The following is a 21106-nucleotide window of genomic DNA, read 5'->3' on the forward strand; positions in this document are numbered from 1 at the left end:
CCACGCACCCGACCATCCACGTAAAAGAAAACGTGATTTGTCAGACCAGGCCACCTTCTTCCATTACTCCGTGGTCCAGTTCTGATGCTCGTGTGCCACTGTTGGCTCTTTCGGCGGTGGACAGGGGTCAGCATGGGCACCCTGACTGGTCTGTGGCTGTGCCGCCCCATACACAACAAACTGAGATGCTCTGTGTATTCTGGCACCTTTCTATCAGAACCAGCATTAACTTCTTGAGCAATTTGAGCTACAGTAGCTTGTCTGTTTGATCCCCATACGGAAATGTAATATATGACATATATGTCCCTATATCGCAAATGACGCCGTCATATATGCTAAATATAAGACAATATATTGCTATCACATATATACATATCTCTAGATATATGTTGATATAAGTTTATAACATATATACATTTTTCATATTAAATTAGTATATTGACATATATTAATACGATATATATGACTATTGTTTATATAATATTGTATGTTATGACCATATATGTCACCGATATGTTTAATTTATATATGCCCATTTATTTAAACAACATTCATACATTTTATATGCCTATGGTTTCCTTATAAATTCATTCCTTCTTTTCCTTATTTGAACAGCTTGAACTTTTAACAAGTCTACACAATCCACATTTCATTAAAAAAGTTTTTTTATATACATATATACAACCCCAAATCAGAAAAAGTTGGGACAGTATGGAAAAAGCAAATAAAAAAAAGAAGAAGTGATTTCTAAATTTACTTTGACTTGTATTTCATTGCAGACAATATGAACACAAAATATTTAATGTTTTGTCTGGTCAACTTCATGTCATTCAGACCTGCAACACATTTAAAAAAAAGTTGGGACAGGAGCAATTTAGGGCTAGTAATGAGGTAAAATGGTTAAATAATAATGTGATTTGAAACAGGTGATGTCAACAGGTGATTGTAATTATGATTTGGTACAAAAGCAGCATCCAAGAAAGGTTTAATCCTTTAGGAGCAAAGATGGGCCGAGGATCGCCAGTTTGCCAACAAATACGTGAGAAAATAATTGAATTGTTTAAAAACAATGTTCCTCAAAGAAAGATAGGAAGAAATTTGGATATTTCACATTCAACAGTGCATAACATAATTAAAAGATTCAAGGAATCTGGAGGAATTTCAGTGCGTAAAGGACAAGGGCGCAAGCCTAAGCTGAACAACCGTGATCGGTGATCCAGAAATTTCCTGGAACCACCAGGGGCCAACTAGGGGTAGCTATAAATCAAAAGATCATTGAGCTGAGGACATCCAAAAAGACTCTAACTTAAAAAAAATTACAGGCTGTATCATATACCTGTTGGTGGATTTTCATGTTCTGTGCTGTTTTATTTGTTACTTGTTTTGTTGTAATATTATATTTTTATATAATAAAGTTGTGTGTTCAGTAGTTTTCTAATTTTGCGCAGCTTAATTTTTCTTTTTATATTAAAACTGTTTTAATAAAGTTTAAATGTTTCAAATGTTTTACTGTATTACTTATTTTTTGCTAACTGCACCGTTTAACATTTAAGGCTTAGGCATGTCATATGTATTGCATTGCAAGTGTGTAAGTACACATCCATAACCTATATTTAAAAAATATGTATGAAATTAATGAAAGCATGTTTTTTTTACATTTGTTTAGTTTACACCATTAATTCAAAATATTTAGCAATTGATATACATAATATAAGAACACAACATATATTTAAAATATATGTGCACACTGTTTATATATATATATATATATAATGTCATTTATATATTCCATATACATTTATCAAAAATATATTTTATATATTTCATTTTAAATGTAAAATATATAATAAGACTATATAAAACATATATTAGGGACATATATGTAACATGTATGCAAGCAATATGCTATGCAAATATGTGTAGTTTGTATATTGAACATATATACAAAGAAATATATGTCATGTATATTGATAATTATATATGTGACATATATATCAAATACTGTATTATACATACATTAAATATATGGGCTAGTTTTATATGTCAATATATGAAATTGTTCCATTTTCTAATAGGTTTTATTTATGGGCAGATATATATGTACATATATGTTTTCACTTTCTATGTGGATATATTTAATATATGTATATTTCATATATGTACATATATTACATTTCCATATGGGTTGAACCACACGGGCCTGCCTTCGCTCCCCACCAGGGCTGGCACAAGCTCAACTGCCCCTCTAGGCAAAACACAGTCGCGCCGCCCTCACACACTCAATTAAAGACAATCTTTGAAATGCATGCTAAAGACTGGAGATTTCGTTAATTGATAAAATTGCACTAAAATAAAAGCATACAGACTCATGTTTTCAGATTTATTTTTATTCTGCAACGTAAAAAACTGATCAGCACCACTAGTGCAAATTCTGTTTTATATTATATAATAAGTAGCCTATATTTACAGGCCTGGAGTAGCCATCGGAAGATTTGAAAGAATTCCCGGTGGGCCGCTGATATATTGGGCTAGGCAGCCGTACCACTTTGACATACGCGAAAAACTAGCCTGGGAAAACCCAGACAACTTCCGGCAAATTTAGATTTACTACTGAGAATGGTCTGGTTTTAACCAGGCTAGCGAAAAACACACGTCCCTAGTAATTTTTTAAGGAATGACGCACGGAAAGCGACAAATCAGTGGTAGTCTCTACATGTGCACAGCTCTTCTTATAGGTTATAAATATTATTAATATCAATATGGCATCCCAGCAAACATTGGTCCAACGGCATCGTTGTGACTCTGGCCAAAAATAGCTGCTGTAGGACGGCATAAATCGGGAAAAAATTGTACATTAGGGCCTACATTTCCAGAGAATGCATTTACAACATACGTCCAGTCAACTTTCATTTTGAAACTATTTTTCAACCATGACAGGAAGTGTCGGAGGGACATCTTTTCAACGGCCATTAAATACAAATGTTAGCTGGAATATATAAATGTTACGCACACAATAAGGTGAGCCACAGAACTTCTCCCCCGCTTTCTCTCGCATAGCTATGCATAAGCATACCTTTCAGAAGTGCGTGTCGGGCTTTAAAATCATTAAATCAACTACCCAAATACTAAAACAACCCCCCAAAAAGACACAAAAAGCTCAACCCAGCATTTGGGTAGAAAAAATAACTCTTCTATAGAGTGTTGTACCCTAATCTAAAGTGTGAACGATCAAACTATCATAACAGTGTAATTTGAATTATCTGATCTGTCGACATGATGCCTGTGAATTGCAGAGCTTGCGCAAATATATCCAAATCACTATGATCAGATCCTTTCTGCTGTTCTCTGTCTTTGTTGTGTGTTTATTTTTGTTGGATGTTCATTAACAGTAAATCATTAAAAAATTATTTCCAACTTCTTACTGCTAAGTGAAGAACAAACAAGAACTTGGCCATGAGTATCCACCTTTTTCCCGACAAGCCTACTGTGTTTATAATGGGAGGCACACTTCCAGTTTGGGGAACTTCCACTCAAGACAGAAACAAATCATTTCACATTATAAGGCCCTACAAATAGCCAATCCTTATATCCGTCAGTTTGACTAAATGATCTGTCAATTTCCCTTCAGACGTAATAATAACGTAACGCTTATTTGGTATTTGAATGTACTACAAGAATATCTGTGGCAATAGTCATCATCAGCATAAAAAGTAGTCATCTTTTGTATTAATGTACAGATTATTATTATTTTTTTCGTTTTGATGATATTTTTGGATGTACATCAGGGAGACCGATGGCACTCTATATGGGGCGGGATGGGGTGGGAGTGGGCTACTAGAATGAAGGAAAGTTCATTTAGATCTAGAATAACTTGTGATAACTTGATGATGGAAGTGCAATAATTCAAACGAATGTCCAAAAAAAAAAATCCAGTTCCAGTTCGCCTATAGGTACGCACCGGCCCTGCTCCCCACATGCATCAATGAGCCTTGGCCGCCCATGACCCTGTCACCGGTTCTCCACTTTTGAGAGACACTGACCACTGCAGACCGGGAACAGCCCACAAGAGCTGCAGTTTTGGAGATGCTCTGACCCAGTTGTCTAGCATCACAATTTGGCCCTTGTCAAACTCGCTCAAATCCTTACGCTTGCCCATTTTTCCTGCTTCTAACATAAACTTTGAGGACAAAATGTTCACTTGCTGCCTAATATATCCCACCCACTAACAGGAGCCGTGATGTAGAGATAATCAGTGTTATTCACTTCACCTTTGCTTCATAATATTATGCCTGATCAATGTGTGTATATATATATATTTACATTTAGTCATTTAGCAGACGCTTTTATCCAAAGCGACTTGCAAATGAGGGCAATAGAAGCAACTAGAGCAATCAAGTGCAACAATATGCAAGTATATATATATATATATATATATATATATATATATATATATATATATATATATATATATATATATATATATATATATGTGTAGCCGACTCACCTATGTTTCTCAACAGTTTTCAACATCCCTCCACCACCCCGACTCCTCACTCTTGAATGGTTTCCTATCTCAGCCAGGGATACAGGGTAAGTACTCTGGGTTTGTGTGGTATTAAAGGAATGAAGATACAAGTGTAGATCACAAAACACTACAATACAGCTCAGAGCATTTAAGCTTTTATAAACATGCCTTAGAAAAAAAAAAACATTGCTGATGTGCATCTTTAGACAATGGCTCTGACATATTTGAAGGTATGACAGTGCAAGTTGCTTTCAGTTAAAACAGCTCAAACATGCTTTTTAGTCTGGGACTGTAGGCTTCAGCCTTGTCTGTGAAACCGAGGGTAAAACCACAGAATTATTGAAAGATTGAGAGCTATTCTTGTGAGTTTCTTTGGTATGTTCAGGGCCGGCCCTGACCAATTTGCTGCCCTAGGCAAGATTTTACTTGGTGCCCCTTGTAAGGTTTAGCACTACATGTTATCAGTCTAAGTTGTGGAATTACTACTGTTTTATTTTTGTAATGCATTGATGTTTTTATTTTTATTTTCATTGTTTTATATGATGTCCAGTCCATTCTATCATTATGTTCATGATATTATTATTATTATTTTATTTTTTAAAAGGATGATAGTTAAACTATACAAAAATAGCACCTACGCCACATTACAGCCTAAACACAAATAGCAAGAGTAATAGCATCCAGCATTCATGCACAAACTATGCATTGAGAACTTGCAAAAGTGTTTGTTTTCCAGTAGATGGCAGCAATCTTCCACTAAACTATGCACATTCATGTTTTCACCATGAATTAAACAGAAATGTAGATATTTAATGTGAATTTTAAATAAAATGTTGCTATTTTAAATAAACTTGTATATAAATATCATTACTAATTTTGGCAAATACATTTTAAAATTGCCATATGTCCCCTTAAAACGGCACAACTGTAGAGTAAAAACATTAGGCTATTAAAAAAGTGATATTGCATGCGTTTTTATCTACAAAATCACACTGGCTGTGGCCTCTCGAGAACCCAGAACAGCTGCTTGCATAAAGTTTAAGGTAAAACTGGAATTAATTAACGAACATTAGTATTTTACTACTATGCAATTAAATAAACTGTACATTCATTAGCCTACATCACTTTACCTCACTTTACACTGCAAAAAAAATGCTCTTCTTATTTAGTATTTTTTCTTGTTTCCTGTCCAAATATCTATCTGTTTGGGACAGAAACAAGAAACAAGATTTCAATCAGAAACTTATTTTTCTCACCCCATTGGCAGATAATTTAGCTTGTTTTAAGCATAAACTCACTTAATTTTAATTTTATTTTCAAGAAAACATTTTACATTTTACTTATCTAGTAAATGCATCTTAATTTAAGAAGTTTTAGATATTTAGACTAGAAACAAGACAAAAATACTAAGTAAGAAGAGCATTTTTGCAGTGTTTCCCTTATCTTGCCTGCATCAGAGGGCTTCTGTCTTTTTTGACACTACAATTTGGCCATCCGTCATAAATAATCAGGCAACTTTCACCGGGTCTACACCTGGAGCGAGCGGCCAAGCACCCTAAAAAATGAAAGCAATCCTGTCTACGTTAGATGCGGCGAGAGGCGACGCGACACAACAAATTCCCAACGTTAAACTGATCGCGCGTTATATTTCTGACGCACTTCAAGTAGCTCGGCGGGGGAGATTGATGAGGCGGACCGGGAAGATGTGGGGGACTTGGTTAAGTTAATATTTCAAATTAATATTAATAAAATAGTATCAGTAATACATTTTGGCGCCCCTATGGATGAGTGGCGCCCCTAGCATTTGCCTATTCCGCCTATGCCACGGGCCGGCCCTGGGTATGTTTGTGTGTTTACTGTATTGTATTGTGAAGTCAAATGTATATGGTTTTTGTGAGGCTGAAGATGAATTTCCACGTGTAAAATAAAATGTTAACAATGTCTGTTTTAGAAATTAGGGAAATTTAAAAATCATATTAATCCAGTCCACTGAACATAATCCAGTGAATTCTTGGTCAGTTTAGAATGCTGTGAAGATCCCCTTCTATCCTTGGCCACAGTGAACAAATGTTTTTTGTAAAGGTGTCCACAGCTTTCAGAAGCTGAACCAAGAAAACCAAGAAAATGGGCATCAAGCCCTCCCACCCCGGGACAATTTAGAATATTCCATCACCAATTTAAAGCCATCTCATTACATCTTCAGCCTTTCAACTATTATTAAAATACAAAAACATGACATTTAAATTACAAGTTTAGATACAAGATTATTCCATTCAATTTTATGGAAATGTGTCATATAATTGTTTCTTAAAAGCTTACCTAAATATTGCATATAAACCTTATTGCAGATAAGCTTCAACAATATTATGTTTCAACTTACATACAGTATGTTTGTTCACTTCAGTATTTTGTGCAGTTTCATAAATGTTGGGTGGGAAAACATATACAAAAACTTGTATCTCACAGTAAACAAAACCATAAAGAAAGCTGTGGGTTTCATCAAATGTTTAATATTCTATTCTTCAAGTGAAAAGATAACATTTTTAACATCATGTCCACACACATACAATGACTGCACATAATGTATATGCAATTTTCAAAACAAAACAAACTTCACGAAAATGTGAGTCCACAGACATTTCAATGATGCAGAGACTTTTGAGTCACAGTGAGGAACTGTGTAATATTTACTGTCCTAAAAGTCTTCATGAACATTAATGGGGGGGGGGGGGGTGTAATTCAGCTGCTTGCTCCAGAGGACAGATGGTGGATAAAGTAAGAGGTATTACATCCTCTACTGAAGACCTCATAAACAAAACTGCAGAAAACAACAGTGCCTTCCAAAAAAAGAAAGATGTATGGTCATGACCATATTCCCTCTGCTTATCCACTTTTTCCGTGAAGAGGGACTTGAGCTCAGTGGAAGAGGATGTGTTTGTGTTTGGTGTTGGGAATCTGCTCTCGGCTCTTCAATCTCCTGACGGCTTCTCTCATGTGTTTGGGCTGCAGAGGTGGCGTGTCTCCCCACTTCTCACACACATCAAGAGCTGAAGGGAAAAGGGGAAAAAACATTATGGAGACAATCAAAGAGGCTACGAGGCTAACATATTTCCCAGTGTCGTACCAACCTTCCTCAACAATCTCTCCAGCAAACACCTTCGATATACCAGACATGGCGATGACCACATTCTGAGAGACGGATGATCCTGTGATGGACTGAATTAGCTGGAAGACAGGAACAATCTTTTTCAAAAACGTTCAACCTTTTTCATATATCATTTCAACACGGTGTTGGATAATTATATCTTAAATACATTTTTGCAGGATTCCCATTAGAATTTATCATCATCATTTGGAACCAAACCTAAAGGATCACTAGGTGCTCTGCTTTTTCAGTTGAGACTCTTTGCTTGTTATGATACGGAATATCCGCGGAAGTGTTACTAGCATCTCATTTCACAGATAGTTTGTTTCTGTATTGATTCTTTATAAAAATGCTGATACAATGTAAAGTATTTGCTCTGGCTTTTGTTTGTTCTGTTATTATACAGCTTGTTTTCATCTGTTGGTTGGTGTTGTATTTGTCCCGCCCCTCCTCCACTGTGATTGGACGGCTGGGTGAAAAGTGAAACCGCCTGAAACCGCCTTTGACCGCCGGAAGCTAGTAATTTTAGTCTATAAGTTTTAAATATGGATATTTTTCTTACACAAACGCGCCACTTTGCTTCAGAAGGCTGTGTGTTTGATCGGTCCAGTCGTTACAGAAGTGAACAAATGCTTTAAGTGTACTGACCTACTTTTGATTGATTCATCCAAAATTTGACAAATTCTTGGGCATTCTGCATTATACAGTAAACTCCATTTTTATGAATGGATTCTGGGATTCGTATCTCGTATTTCTCGTGCCGCAGAAATCCTAGAGCCCTATTTTAATGCCATGATATTGAATTTAAGACTTTCTGCTCCAATTACATTAAATTGTGGAAGGACAAATTAAGACCCGCAGAAACCCTGTTTAAAGTTGGTCCCAATGATTAATTTCAAATTAAATCTTGCACATATTTCTTAAGGATTTCCTGACTGCTCCCAGGGTTGCCAGGTCTGCTAAACAAAACTAGCCCATTGGCCAATCGAAAATAACCCCAAATTAACCAAACGTGATTTTGTGGGGTGTTGGAGAGAAAGGTTAATCTTCAATCTGCAGCAATTAAAAACAATTTAAAAGTAGCCCAATTCCGGGGGAAAAACATTGACACACACCGACTCCTTCACTTACTCTTTTAATAGCGGCCTTTGGGAAAGCCGAGCGTCTGTACATCTCGTAGCGGTTCAGCTGTTCTTCAGAGAATGATGAAACTAAAACTCTGAGGAACAAAAATGAGTAAACATATCAGTCTCTATGATCCATCAGAGGAAGGTTTCTTAGGTGCGTTTTGCACCTTAATGCATAAATCATCATGCAGCACAATATAAAACTCACTGCATCTTTTGTATTTCATCTTCATCAACTTTTTGCCGTTTCTCCTTTTTCTTGTCATGCTCCACTTTCAGTTTTTTAGCACAAGGGGGGTGAAGAGATGAAGATCCCTCTTCCTCTTCTTCACCAGCAGCAGAAGCGTCTTCAGACCTCTGAAGAAGCAATCAGATAAAACATGGATAAATACAATTCTAGCAAATCATTTCTAGTCTTTCTAAATGGACTCACGGCTTTGCCCTCTTCTTTCGGTCTGATCTGTCCTGCGGCGGGTTCAGAGGCGGCACCACCGCTCACCGGACCGCCCCTGGACCCCTCGTCCTGCTCGGCTCTCTCCTCGCAGAGCTCCACTTCGGGTTTCACACGGGCCGGGTCTGCCATGCTTCGGCTGACAGAGAAAGCTCAGCTGACGTTTTTGAAATAAAGAATAAAAAAATTGCTCAATTTATGCTCTGATGTTGTGATTTCATAGTGGTTTGATATGTACCAAGTTACTAAATTATTATTATTATTATAACAGCCTACTTATGATGACATTTATTCATAATATAATATGATATTTACACCATGATACGTTTGTGCATTGATTTACTGGGGCTGAATCTGAAACAACACTTTACTGAATTGAATTGAGCTACACTCAAGGAGTTAAGATTTAAATTATAAAGAACTGTTTCATTGTTATAGCAAATACATTGTTGTACAAATTAACTAACATCCTTCAATCATACACACATGACATCAACAAACCTGATTAAAATAAATAAAACAATATCCTTATTTGTTGCATTATCATTATTTTTCTGTAACTCTGACTACATGTGCTGAAATAATATTTCATAAAAACCTTTAGTAATGCCAAATAAGTAAGGTAACACCAGCGAAAAAATTGTAATGTTACGTTACCATTTTTTATTTAAATAAATGCACAAACAAGATTACAAAAAAATTATAATAATAAATAAACCTGTGATTTATGTGTATTCATAAAGTCAAAGGGTAATTAATAATGTGGTCTAAGTTTAATGTTAGTAAAAGAAATACATTTTAAGACATCCTGCCATACCACAAGTGGACATTTCTGTAGAATGACCCACAAAAAGGGCCGTTTGTGTAAACAAACAGTGCAAAATGGACATAAACACAGACTTTCGCTAATAACATACCTCAAACAGTCGCGTTGGGAATAGTTTTATAAACACGGAATCAAAGAACTGGTTGTTTTTTACACGCCTCTACACTACAGACTGAACGGTCATGACCATTTCCGGTCAATTTCAAAATAAGAGTCCGTAGTATGAAAATATATTGGTTTCAATCACTGGGTGGCGCACTTTACTAGATGAGTAAGTGTTGAATAGGAAAAGCGCACAGAGACTCAGAATAGCGGTTGATATAGTGGGCAATATTTTACAGCTAAAAAAACACGATAATTTTTTTTGGGAAAAATGGGAATTTTAAGAATCATTGAGTAGAATATACACATTGAAATTAAATTGATTAAAATATCCAAAAACCACTAAAACAATGTTATATATTTAGTTGACTTGTGTACTCATATCTCAAATGTTTCCAGGGGTGTTTAAAACAAGAGAAATAAGCGATTTTAGCCAGGACACGGACCGTGTCCGACGTCGCCTATCAATGACATCATACGTCACCCTCCAATTTTATTTTGTAGAAACCATGGAAACACCAAAGACACTTTAATATATTATGTGTTTTATTAGAAAGATTTGGATACATTCATTGACAGAAAACGAATCATTCCCCCCAAAATGTGTTTTATTTATTTAATTATTTATCTCCTCGCACATTTATTTTATCTATATATTTATTTATACAGGAATATGTGGATTTATGTATTTATTTCCACATATATTTATTTATATCCATAATATTTATTATATAATATATTTAGTAGAATATTGTGGATTTATTTATTTGTTTGTGTATTTATTTATTTATTTATTGTTTTTGAAGGTCTATACTTTTAAAACAACGGGAACTAATGTCTGAAAATCGTTTTAGAAAACTGATTTTAGAAACAAATACATCAATTATGTTAGTTATTTTTTACATTATAGAAATAATTATTTTCTTTTATGTGATGCTCAAGTGCATAGATTTCATAATCTATAAATGTATGATAGCCACATACATTTATAAATAAATGTATGAATAAAAATAGAGTCAAGAACCCGCTAGAAGTTACAAAGTTGTTACTCCCTAAAAAGAACTAATTGCATTACATAGTTACTTTTTATCGAAAGTAATCCGTTACATTACTTTTGTGTTACCGTTTCACGCCTTAGTGGGCTTGCTTGTTTATTTTATAATAACAAAAAGAAAGGCTGTAAAGTCCCTTCCACACCAAAAGTGAAATGACCCACGCCCCTGCACTCCCTATTTCTCTCAACATGAGGACAGGACAGCTGACAGTCAATAAATGGGAAATAAACATTAATGTACTTACTTGAAAAAGAAACTCAAATAGGGTGTGGTAAATGTAAAAGTAATGCGTTACTTCACCAGTTACATGAAAAAGTAATCTGCTTACGTAACGCACGTACTTGTAATGCGTTACCCTCAACAATATTAGACGTGAATCGATGTTTGGAAGAATAGGCATAGAAATCAAAACTTGGCTAATATCTTGTGATCAATAAACTCGATGCACAATGAGCATGGCGAGGGTCTTTGTTATCATCAGATCATTAAATATCCATAAATAACACTAACATCAAGATTACAGATTAAATGATTTATCAAGAAGAACAATATTTTTGGGGGGAAAAATATAATGGATAATGTCCATATGTGCATCTGTCTGTCCTGCACTTTATAAGAGACTCTGATAATTTGTCACTTGAAGTGATTTTCCATGAATCCTTGATAAATCGTCCGGATTCCTTCTTCCTTCTAATGTAAGGATGAGTGATCAAACGAGGGTTTAACATAATGGGATCCATCGATCCCAATCCCCTGATCTGATGCAGCTCCGCCATCATTAGTGTAATTAAATGATTGTGCATAATTCGGAGCAATCGCGACGTCACCAAGGAGCGCGCCCGTCTAGGAAGTGACGTGTCGAGCCGAGCCAAAGGAAGTTTGTGCGGGCGCTGGGAGAGAAAGTTTCCCCGGAGCAGCTGCGATTGGAGCGGGAATAACGTTGACACAGCCGCCGCGGGTGGACCGAGCGGACCGGAGCGGGAAGAAAGCGCGTTGGGTCGCGCGTGGATGCGTGTAGCGGCGTTGGAGAGGCTGCAGTGGATCCGTGTGGCCGTGTGATCGTTTCTCCGCCGCGGCGAGATGGGGAAGGAGCAGGAACTGCTGGAGGCGGCGCGCACCGGGAATCTGGCCGCCGTTGAGAAGCTGCTCTCCGGGAAGAGACAATCGGCCGGATCGGCCGCTGCGGGTGGAGCTGGATCCTCCGGGAATATCGGGAGCGGCGGGCACAGCTCTTCCCACACGCTCTCCAGTCTGCTCAGGTAAGAGGAACCACGGAGGAGAGGCTTTATCTCCACGGGAGAGCGGGGCTAGTTGTCACAGCTTTTACTCCGGTGATTTCTTTATTTCACGGTTGATGCGTAGACACAAATTAAAGTCTTAGCTAAACAAATAACTGAACATTTCCCATGGGCAGAGGATAATTGAAGCCTCTATAACACTGTGTTGACTATAGTGTTGTCACATGACTGTTTATTGACTGATTTGAGATGGAGAATGACTTTATGTGAAATCTAAAATGCAATCGAAACTATGTTTACTGCATATTTGCGTTCAACACATTGTTGACATTCATGAGGAACTGCTTCACATGTCAGTAAACATCTGCCTTCATTATATAAAGCCTCTTGTATGTCTGTGTGGCTTTATTGTGCTCACTTGGTGGCCAACAGCACAAATTATGATATTATTTTTAGTTTGGAGGACAAAATTCACCCAAAATATTTCAACTACCACTACACAGCAAAAAAGGCTGTCAAAATTGTACCTTTAGGGGCATGTAAACAACAGCTTGTCGCTGGGGCAGTTCCCTTTAAAGGACATCTTTGTACCTTTTTTTTACTCCTAAAAGGTGCATATTAGTACAAATACGCACCTTAAAGTACTACTATGAACCTTTTTGTGGTAAAAAGGTCCAATTTTGACACCCCTTTTCTCTGAGGGAAAAAAAGCATGTGCACAATTGAGCCTATGGTTCTTAAGCTATGGCCCTTGTTTTGTTGGAAACTGCTGAGTTGGTTTTCTGTTGGCTGTCAAAAAGTAGCTCAAGGAGTCATTATCTTTCAAAAGACCATTGTCAGTTCTTTCTCAATATAAACATGATGATGTTCTCATGAAAGCATGAGTAACATGCGCCATCATCCCTGATATTACAAGGCAGAATCTAGTGCTCCGTGTCGTAATAACTGTGCTACAGCACACTCCTGCCGGATATGATTTGAGCATGTGTTTACTACTTAGAGGTGTGTGTGTGTGTGAGACAGAAATGTAAATGATTCTCAGTGCAGTGTGTGAATGGAGAGATGATCACATTTGCATGCACTTGAGCTGGCAATTTCACATGTTGTGCGATGACGTGGTTTCATATCTGTTCATTTCTTTATATGGAGAGAGAGAGAGAGAGAGTCACTGTTTGGTTTGTTGGATTGTATGTGTTAATGGCTTTCTATCTTACTATATAGACATGTGTTTCTGTGTTTTTATATTTAGAGCTCCTCACCAGATTTAGTTTCGACAACAAAATGCTCCCTCAGATTTTTTAAAAAGGAATTTTGTACTTTAATTCAGCAAAGAAGCATCAAATTGATCAAAAGTGATTGTAAAGAGGGCATTTATAATGTTACAAAGTATTTATTTTTCAAATAAATGCTGTCCTTTTGAACTTTCTATTCATCAAATGTATCATGGTTTCCACAAAAAAAGAAGAAAAAAGAAACCGTTTTCAATAATAATAATCAGTAATATATAATGCATCATATTAGAATGATTTCTGAAGGGTCATGTGACACTGAAGACTGGAGTAATGATGCTGAAAATACAGCTTTGATCACAGGAATACATTACATACAAATTAGGGCTGTCAAAAGATGAATCGCGATTAATCGCATCCAAAATAAAAGTTTGTGTTTACATAATATATGTGTGTGTACTCTCTTAATTATTATTTATATATAAATACACACACAAGCATGTATATATTTAAGAAAAAAATTCTATTTTTATATATAAAACATTTATATTTATATATATTATAGATTATATAAATGTATATACATGCAAATATTTCTTAAATATATACATGAATGTGTGTGTATTTATATATAAATAATAATTAACAGAGTACACACACATATATTATGTAAACACAAACTTTTATTTTGGATGCGATTAATCTTTTGACAGCCCTAATACAAATATATTACAATAGAAAACCGTTATTTGAAATTGATATTTCACAATATTACTATTTTTACTGTATTTTTGATAAAATAACTTGTCAATACTGTGCATTAATTAATTTTTACATAATAATTTGCTCAGTAAAGTTGAGTCAAGTCTTCGCAACAGTGTTTTCAAGGCACAGAGACACCTTATCCACAAGTGTAACATTGTGACAACACAGAACTAATCATTCTTACTTTTGATGTTAGTCTTCTAGTAGCATTTTGTCATCATCATCATCACTATTATTAATATTAACCATCCATCTCGCCCCTTTTTCTGGCATTACACACCGTGTTTGACCCACACGCACAGGATCTCCCTATCCCATGTGCAAATTGATCAACTATAGGAGGCCAGATATCATGCCAGCCGTCCTGCCCACCCCTTCCCCCCCGTCAGGAGTCTTTGTGTCCACTGGCATCTGTGTGCCTCGCTGGCTCAGTGGATCAATGTCTGGCAGCGCTCAGTGGTGAGAAAGACCGGCTCAGCGTGTGTCGGAGGTAAATAAACGGATGATCGGCTGGAACTGGTGCCAGCAGGAGAAGAATAAAAGGGTGCTCTCTGTCCGCCCTCCCTCTGCTCACAGGCCAGAGATCTTTAAGAGCATCAATCTGTATTTACTTACCAGAGACTGAATTATTGGCAGGTGTTAAAGGGAGTGCTGTGTTTGCGTGCAGCTTGTCATTTGGCGTGCGTAATGTACATGTCAATACTCTTTTGTGGTGTGAGTGTGTCTTGCTCTGCTTGTGTGTACAGTGGCATTCCTTCTTATCAGATTTGCAAGCTATCTTCACAAATCTGCACTTATTAACAAGGCCAAGTCCACCTTCTATCTGTGATTGATTGTGTATGCCTCTACATGTTTGTAAGACTCTATAAACGTACCTTTTACATAAGATTAATTGAACACTAGTGGTAGTGAAACACCCAGCAACCTACACGAATTATGATTGCAGGGCCAGGTTATTGATTAATAAAGATTTATTTTCGCTAGGACATCAACACTTTAACCATAGTGCATGTAAACTATACATTTTGATGTCACATGATCAGCTCCATATGACTTTTCTGACCTGGTAAACTTGCTCAGTATCTCACCTCATACGACACTGTCCTGTAAAACATCAGTCATCGTAATAAAGTCGAGTCACCTTTATTTATATAGCGCTTTTTACAGACCATTTCAAAACAGCTTTACAGTGATAACAATGCAACAAAGATTGTTTCGGCTAATAGTCACAGTCCATCTTAAGTAAGTTCACAGATGATTCATTTCTGTTGTGAAAATCATTAGTTATTAATTTAGTTCATTTAGCTATACAGCAGCTCTGGAGAAAACCGTGATGTCATCGCCCAGCTCCGTTACAATGGTGTCAATGCAGGCAGATCAATAACATTATCATCATATCATAATCATAATTATAATATCAATAGTATTGCTGAATATAAAGTCTTGTAGGAGCAAGCTAAAATGGCATGGTTTCTTCAGCAAATGCATTTTCTCCCATTTGCTTTGACTCTTGTTAGGCTTATTAGGTGTTACTTTATTTTCTAATGGTCTCACGATTCGATATTACGATGCGTTGCATCCTCAGTTTTCAATATGACTACATTTTTCCTCAATGAAAACAAGCAGTCAGATATAAGAACTCCCTTTTTATTTGATCTGCTCCAAGAAAGTACACTTGCTGAATGTAGCAAACATCAAACACACCTTTAGTCTGAACACCGCAGACGACAGGAGCATTTAAACACAGTATTAAACACTAGTAAATATTAAAAGCTCATGAAACTGTCAAGTAGTGTAGGCCAACTTAAAGCTGCAGTCCTTAAAGGGATAGTTCAATTTACTCACCCTCAAGTTAAAAACATTCTTCAAAATATCTTCTTTTGTGTTCAGCAGAACAAAGAAACTCATACAGGTTTGGAACAACTTGAGGGTGAGTAAATGATGACGACAGAATTTTCATTTTTGGGTGAACTATCCCTTTAAATTTTGACGCTCTAGCGGTCAATAAACAGAACTGCATGCGTCTTGCAGATGAACATTGTAGCCGGATCTACTTCTCTCTGTTTATGTCTATTCTATGGCGAGCCACGCAGGGACTGTGCTGCTCCTCAGTAGCGGAGCCGACCCGAACCGGTCTAAAGTAGTCTGAATATAAAAACGTATTATAGGTGTACCGTAGTAGTGATTCAGGATGAGACAAAAAAATGGAAAATGGATTCATGATGTACTCGCTCATTATATACATTTTAGACATTTTGAGCACAAAAAACAAGTTACGGACCACAGTTACAAAAACACACACACACACTCACTCACAAATGTTAAAATAGTGGGTAAAATTTTTTATTACTTGCTTTTGTGTTTAGCCTCCCATTTTACGCTAGTGCGAGAAGCGGCTGAAGCGCATATGTGACGAATGAAACGCCTTTAGGCTATAATCGATTATAGGGGTGTGACCTGTGTGACCATAAACTGTGACGAGATTTCTCGTCGAGGTGAAAAGCTGTCTCGTGTCATATATTTATATTTTAAAATAAGCATTCAGCACCTCTCTATTCCCAGTGTACGCACGGCCGCAAAATTCAAAGTGAAAGTAAACGCGAGCGCGCATTCAAACACGATTTCAATACGTTACCGCTGTTTGAAAGCAGCTCCTTGAGGCACGCGAATATCTCCCAAAATAAAAGCTATTAGGGGTGCACCGAAATTTCTGCCGCTGAAAATGGCATTATCGGTTTCGGGCCGAAATAAAAAACCCAGCCGAAAACGTAAACCGAAAATGAATGTCACCCGCCCCTCTCATCCGTGTTTATACTTTCGCCTGGCTCCGCAGCGCGAGCCTCCGTCCATATATATATCGGCTTCAGTTTCAGTTTTCGGCCAAGTGCATCCTAAATTTTCGGTTTCGTTTTCGGCCCAAAATTTTCATTTTGGTGCATCACTAAAAGCTATCCCATTGTAACCATCTCTTAGCTTCTGCTTTTCTAGCCATGTATTTCATCATTGAGGATTTCTTAAAAATACTATGTAAAACTCTCGTCTCGTTCTCGTATCTCGTCTCGTGAAATAAGTGTCTTGTCACACCCCTAATCGATTATGGTCTATCACTGCGTCAATGCACATTGAATTTCTGTCATTAATTACTCCCACTCATGTCATCATGTCAACATTCGTTCATCTTCGGAACACAAATTAAGATATTTTTGATGAAATCCAATAGGTTTCTGAACCACACATAGGCAGCAACGTCATTTAAATGTAAGCTGTAAATCGGCTGCCGGTAGACACATCTGAGATATAGCTGCTTCTGTATTTGCTGTTTTTCTCAGAGGGGTTTCTTCTCTTCAGTAGTTGCACATGTGTACTCATTTAAGAGCTCTGAGTGGCTTTGGTCTTGTTGAACGCTGACGGTTCGGGCCTCTGTGGACAGTATCCAGCAACCCGAATGTTCTCAAACTCACTCACACCAGAGATTTCCTTTTAATCTTTTCACTCTGTTTGTGTACTGCCTCTCGAGTATTCTCTCACGCAAGCTTTCATCTGTGGAACACCAAATGAGATATTTTGAAGACTGTTCATGCTGCTCTTTTCCATACAAGGAAAGTGGATGTGAAGCGAGCAAAGACTGTCAAGCTCCCAAAAAGGACAACAACATTGTAAAAGTTTGTTCAGCTTGCATGTTTTATTCCAAGTCGTAGGATAGTGTTGTATGAGGAACGGTGTGAAATGAAGTTATGAATCACTGAAAATCTTCAGCTGTGGTTACCATTATCATTTAAAAAAAAAAAGAAAACACATGAGGGTGAGTAAATGATGAAGTATCCCTTTAACATACCTGTGCTGTGATGGAAGGGCTTGGCATGATATGTGTGTACCAGAGGTTTCCTCATGCTTGGAAACTAAAGATACAGCGCTTGCACTGTTTTCTGTCTTTGTACTGTAAGGAACGAGGCATCATGTTGAGACTTGTCGTTTTGTTTTGAAAGAGTTTGCGAGTTGTTCTCTCTCTCCCCTTCATGGAATGTCGTTTCAATATGGCGGCGTCTACAGTTCTGTATTCATAACATAAGTGTGCTCGTCTGCTTCTATTGCATGCACATGTGCAATTAATTTAACATCTTTTACTTTTCAGATGTTTTAAACATCTGTCTATTTATGTCTGCCTGTCTATCTCTCCATCTGCCTGTGCCTGTTTATCTGTCTGTAGATCCTTCTGTTTTTCTATCTGTCCATCTGTTTGTCAGTTGCCTGTCTGTCTGTTCATCAGTCCAGATGTTTGCCTATTTAATGTTTATTTGTCTGTCCATTACCTGTCTGTCCTTCTGGCTATTTATATGCTTTTCTGTCTATGGTCCTATTTGGACGGTAATTGTTTCTTGTGGGGTCATAAGGTTTTTTCATCATTGACTGGGTCAGTGATTTTATTGCCGTCCGAATCCAGTGTTTTTCTCCCACCAGCCACCACCCGCATAAAAATCCCTGGCCAAATGACCTACTGTGTTTTGACAAACACCAAGGTTGTGTGGTCATTTAATTGCCATCCGAATTCACATCTCTGAGTTTTCAAGAATATATCACTTCAAAATTCACTGTTTATAATTTGTTTATATAGCGCTTTTCTAGGCATACATAGAAGGGGGGAATCTCCTCATCCTCCACCGATGTGTAGCATCCACCTGGATGATGCGACGGCAGCCATATTGCACCAGAACGCTCACCACACACCAGCTGATTGGTGGAGAGGAGACCGAGTGATGAAGCCAATTGTGTATATATATATATATGGGGATGATTAGGAGGCCATGATGGACTGAGGCCAATGGGCAAATTTGGCCAGGATGCCGGGGTTACACCCCTACTCTTTATCGAAGAACATCCTGGGATTTTTAATGACCACAGAGAGTCAGGACCTCGGTTTAACGTCTCATCCGAAGGACAGTGCATGTTACAGTATTGTGTCCCCATCACTATACTGGGGCGTTAGGACCCACACAGACCACAGGGTGAGCGCCCCCTGCTGGCCTCACTAACACCTTGACCAGCAGCAACCTAGTTTTCCCAGTTTGGTCTCCCATCCAGGTACTAACCAGGCTCAGCCCTGCTTAGCTTCAGTGGGAAACCAGTCTTGGGCTACAGGGTGATATGGCTGCTGGTTTATATCCTTTTTGACCACTGCAGAGCACCGTACGGTTGCGCTTCGCTGTAATTTGGATGCATTTCTAGACTTTTATTACTGAAATGCTGGCAAGTATTTACAAGAGCAATATATTTCATCACGCTCAAAAAATAAAAAGAAGAAAAGCACGTAAACATTTGAATTGGGCCGTTATTACGGCAACAATTATATATGTTAAAATAACCAAGCAGCATTATGTTTACCTCATGTAAATAAGAGGCTGCATTCACTTATTTCGGCTCATTTCCATGTGGAATAAAATGACATCCTTTATTTTGAGATAAAATACAAGACAGAAAACCATTTTAACTATAATGTGCGTCTATATATCTTCCTGTTTTAAACCGACTTAAATAATTAAATGATAATTAGGATATTGTTTTCCTATTATTAAATTAAATATGCATTTATTCTTCTTATACCAAGTATTTGACATTTTATTTACAGCATAGGATCACAAAACGCTCGTCCACTGTGAATAAATCACCATCCAAAAGCACAAGTTTTATCACAGAGGTGGCATGAACATGTATTTTTACGGACGTCCACGTGAGAGAGAATTACTGTCCGAATAGGGCTTGTGTGTACATTTTTCTGGACAGACGCTGTCTGTCTTTTTTTTTTTAAATCTATGTGTGTCTATCTCTGTCAATGTTTATACATCTATCTGTCTGCCCTCTCCATAACCTGTCTGTTGGTCTATCTGTCCGTCTTTCTCTTATCAGAAACTTTCACTACTTTCTTAGCTCTTTGTAAATCAACAGAAACAATGTCTCATTATGTGGTCCACAGGGCTCAAGACTATCATTTGAGAGCAGTGGCACCAGTAACAGATGGTGACGCCAGCACCTGATTTGAAAATTGGAGGAAAATTGATCATAAAGTCAATTTAATCATAAAATTACTATTGTTTTGCATTGCTTTGTTTATAAGTGCAGTTTCTAATAATATTACATGCTGTTTGTTTATTGGAAATTATTGTAAACAGAAACAACAGTAATATGCAAAAAATATTATTTTCTTTGAATTGTGACTGAATTACTATAGAAGAACAAGCAGCACTCTTTGATTGTTTTCTGTGTATGACACTGAACTGTCCGACAGCTTCAGGGATTATAGAAGGTGCACTCTTTGCTTGTTTTTCTGTGTAATTCAGTCACAATTCGAAGAATGGGTTTTGTTTTTCATGAGACTAACAATACTTTTTTCAATATTTTGGGAAAGAGGAGTGGAAATGGCTAATATGTCAAATAAGTGCTCCTCTGCCGCCAGCTACTGGTTATAGTGGTAATTTTTTAAATAAAAGTGCTTGTTTGCCACAAAGTGTTAGTTTTCCTACACATTTAAACTTTTAGTTTTAAAATTAAAATTGGATAATATTTAGACCTTTTGAAGTATTGGGAAAAAGTGTTGAATCCCATGAAAAGTGCTTGAAATTCACTCTCAAAAGGCTGTATAAACCCTGAG

At 37.1% G+C, this 21106-nt stretch overlaps 2 protein-coding genes across 12 annotated transcripts in view; one reads left to right on the forward strand and one right to left on the reverse strand.

Annotated features, from left to right (window-relative positions):
• Positions 1 to 7016: 7016 nt before the first annotated feature.
• Positions 7017 to 10308, reverse strand: taf11 (TAF11 RNA polymerase II, TATA box binding protein (TBP)-associated factor). The gene is made up of 6 exons (XM_079802990.1): positions 10166 to 10308; positions 9231 to 9405; positions 9006 to 9154; positions 8802 to 8889; positions 7654 to 7750; positions 7017 to 7572 (listed from the first exon to the last, which is right to left on the reverse strand). Exons 2-6 carry the CDS (start codon positions 9378 to 9380, stop codon positions 7442 to 7444), a joined length of 615 nt encoding a protein of 204 aa, XP_079659116.1. The 5' UTR covers positions 9381 to 9405; positions 10166 to 10308; the 3' UTR covers positions 7017 to 7441.
• Positions 10309 to 12053: 1745 nt separating this feature from the next.
• The window catches only part of LOC307117829 (ankyrin repeat and SAM domain-containing protein 1A), a 155449-nt gene continuing 146396 nt past the window's right edge, over positions 12054 to 21106 (forward strand). For 7 of the 11 annotated variants that reach the window (XM_079802976.1, XM_079802981.1, XM_079802986.1 and 4 more), the window contains exon 1: positions 12081 to 12490. In XM_079802976.1, the coding sequence (XP_079659102.1) occupies positions 12312 to 12490 (179 nt within the window). In that variant the 5' untranslated portion in view covers positions 12081 to 12311. Of the gene's footprint in view, positions 12491 to 21106 lie in introns of all 11 variants that reach the window. The other 4 variants (XM_079802982.1, XM_079802985.1, XM_079802978.1 and 1 more) reach the window with 3 other exon arrangements.

This window comes from Gobio gobio (assembly GCF_949357685.1).
Source record: "Gobio gobio genome assembly, chromosome: 21".
Classification (NCBI taxonomy): domain Eukaryota; kingdom Metazoa; phylum Chordata; class Actinopteri; order Cypriniformes; family Gobionidae; genus Gobio; species Gobio gobio.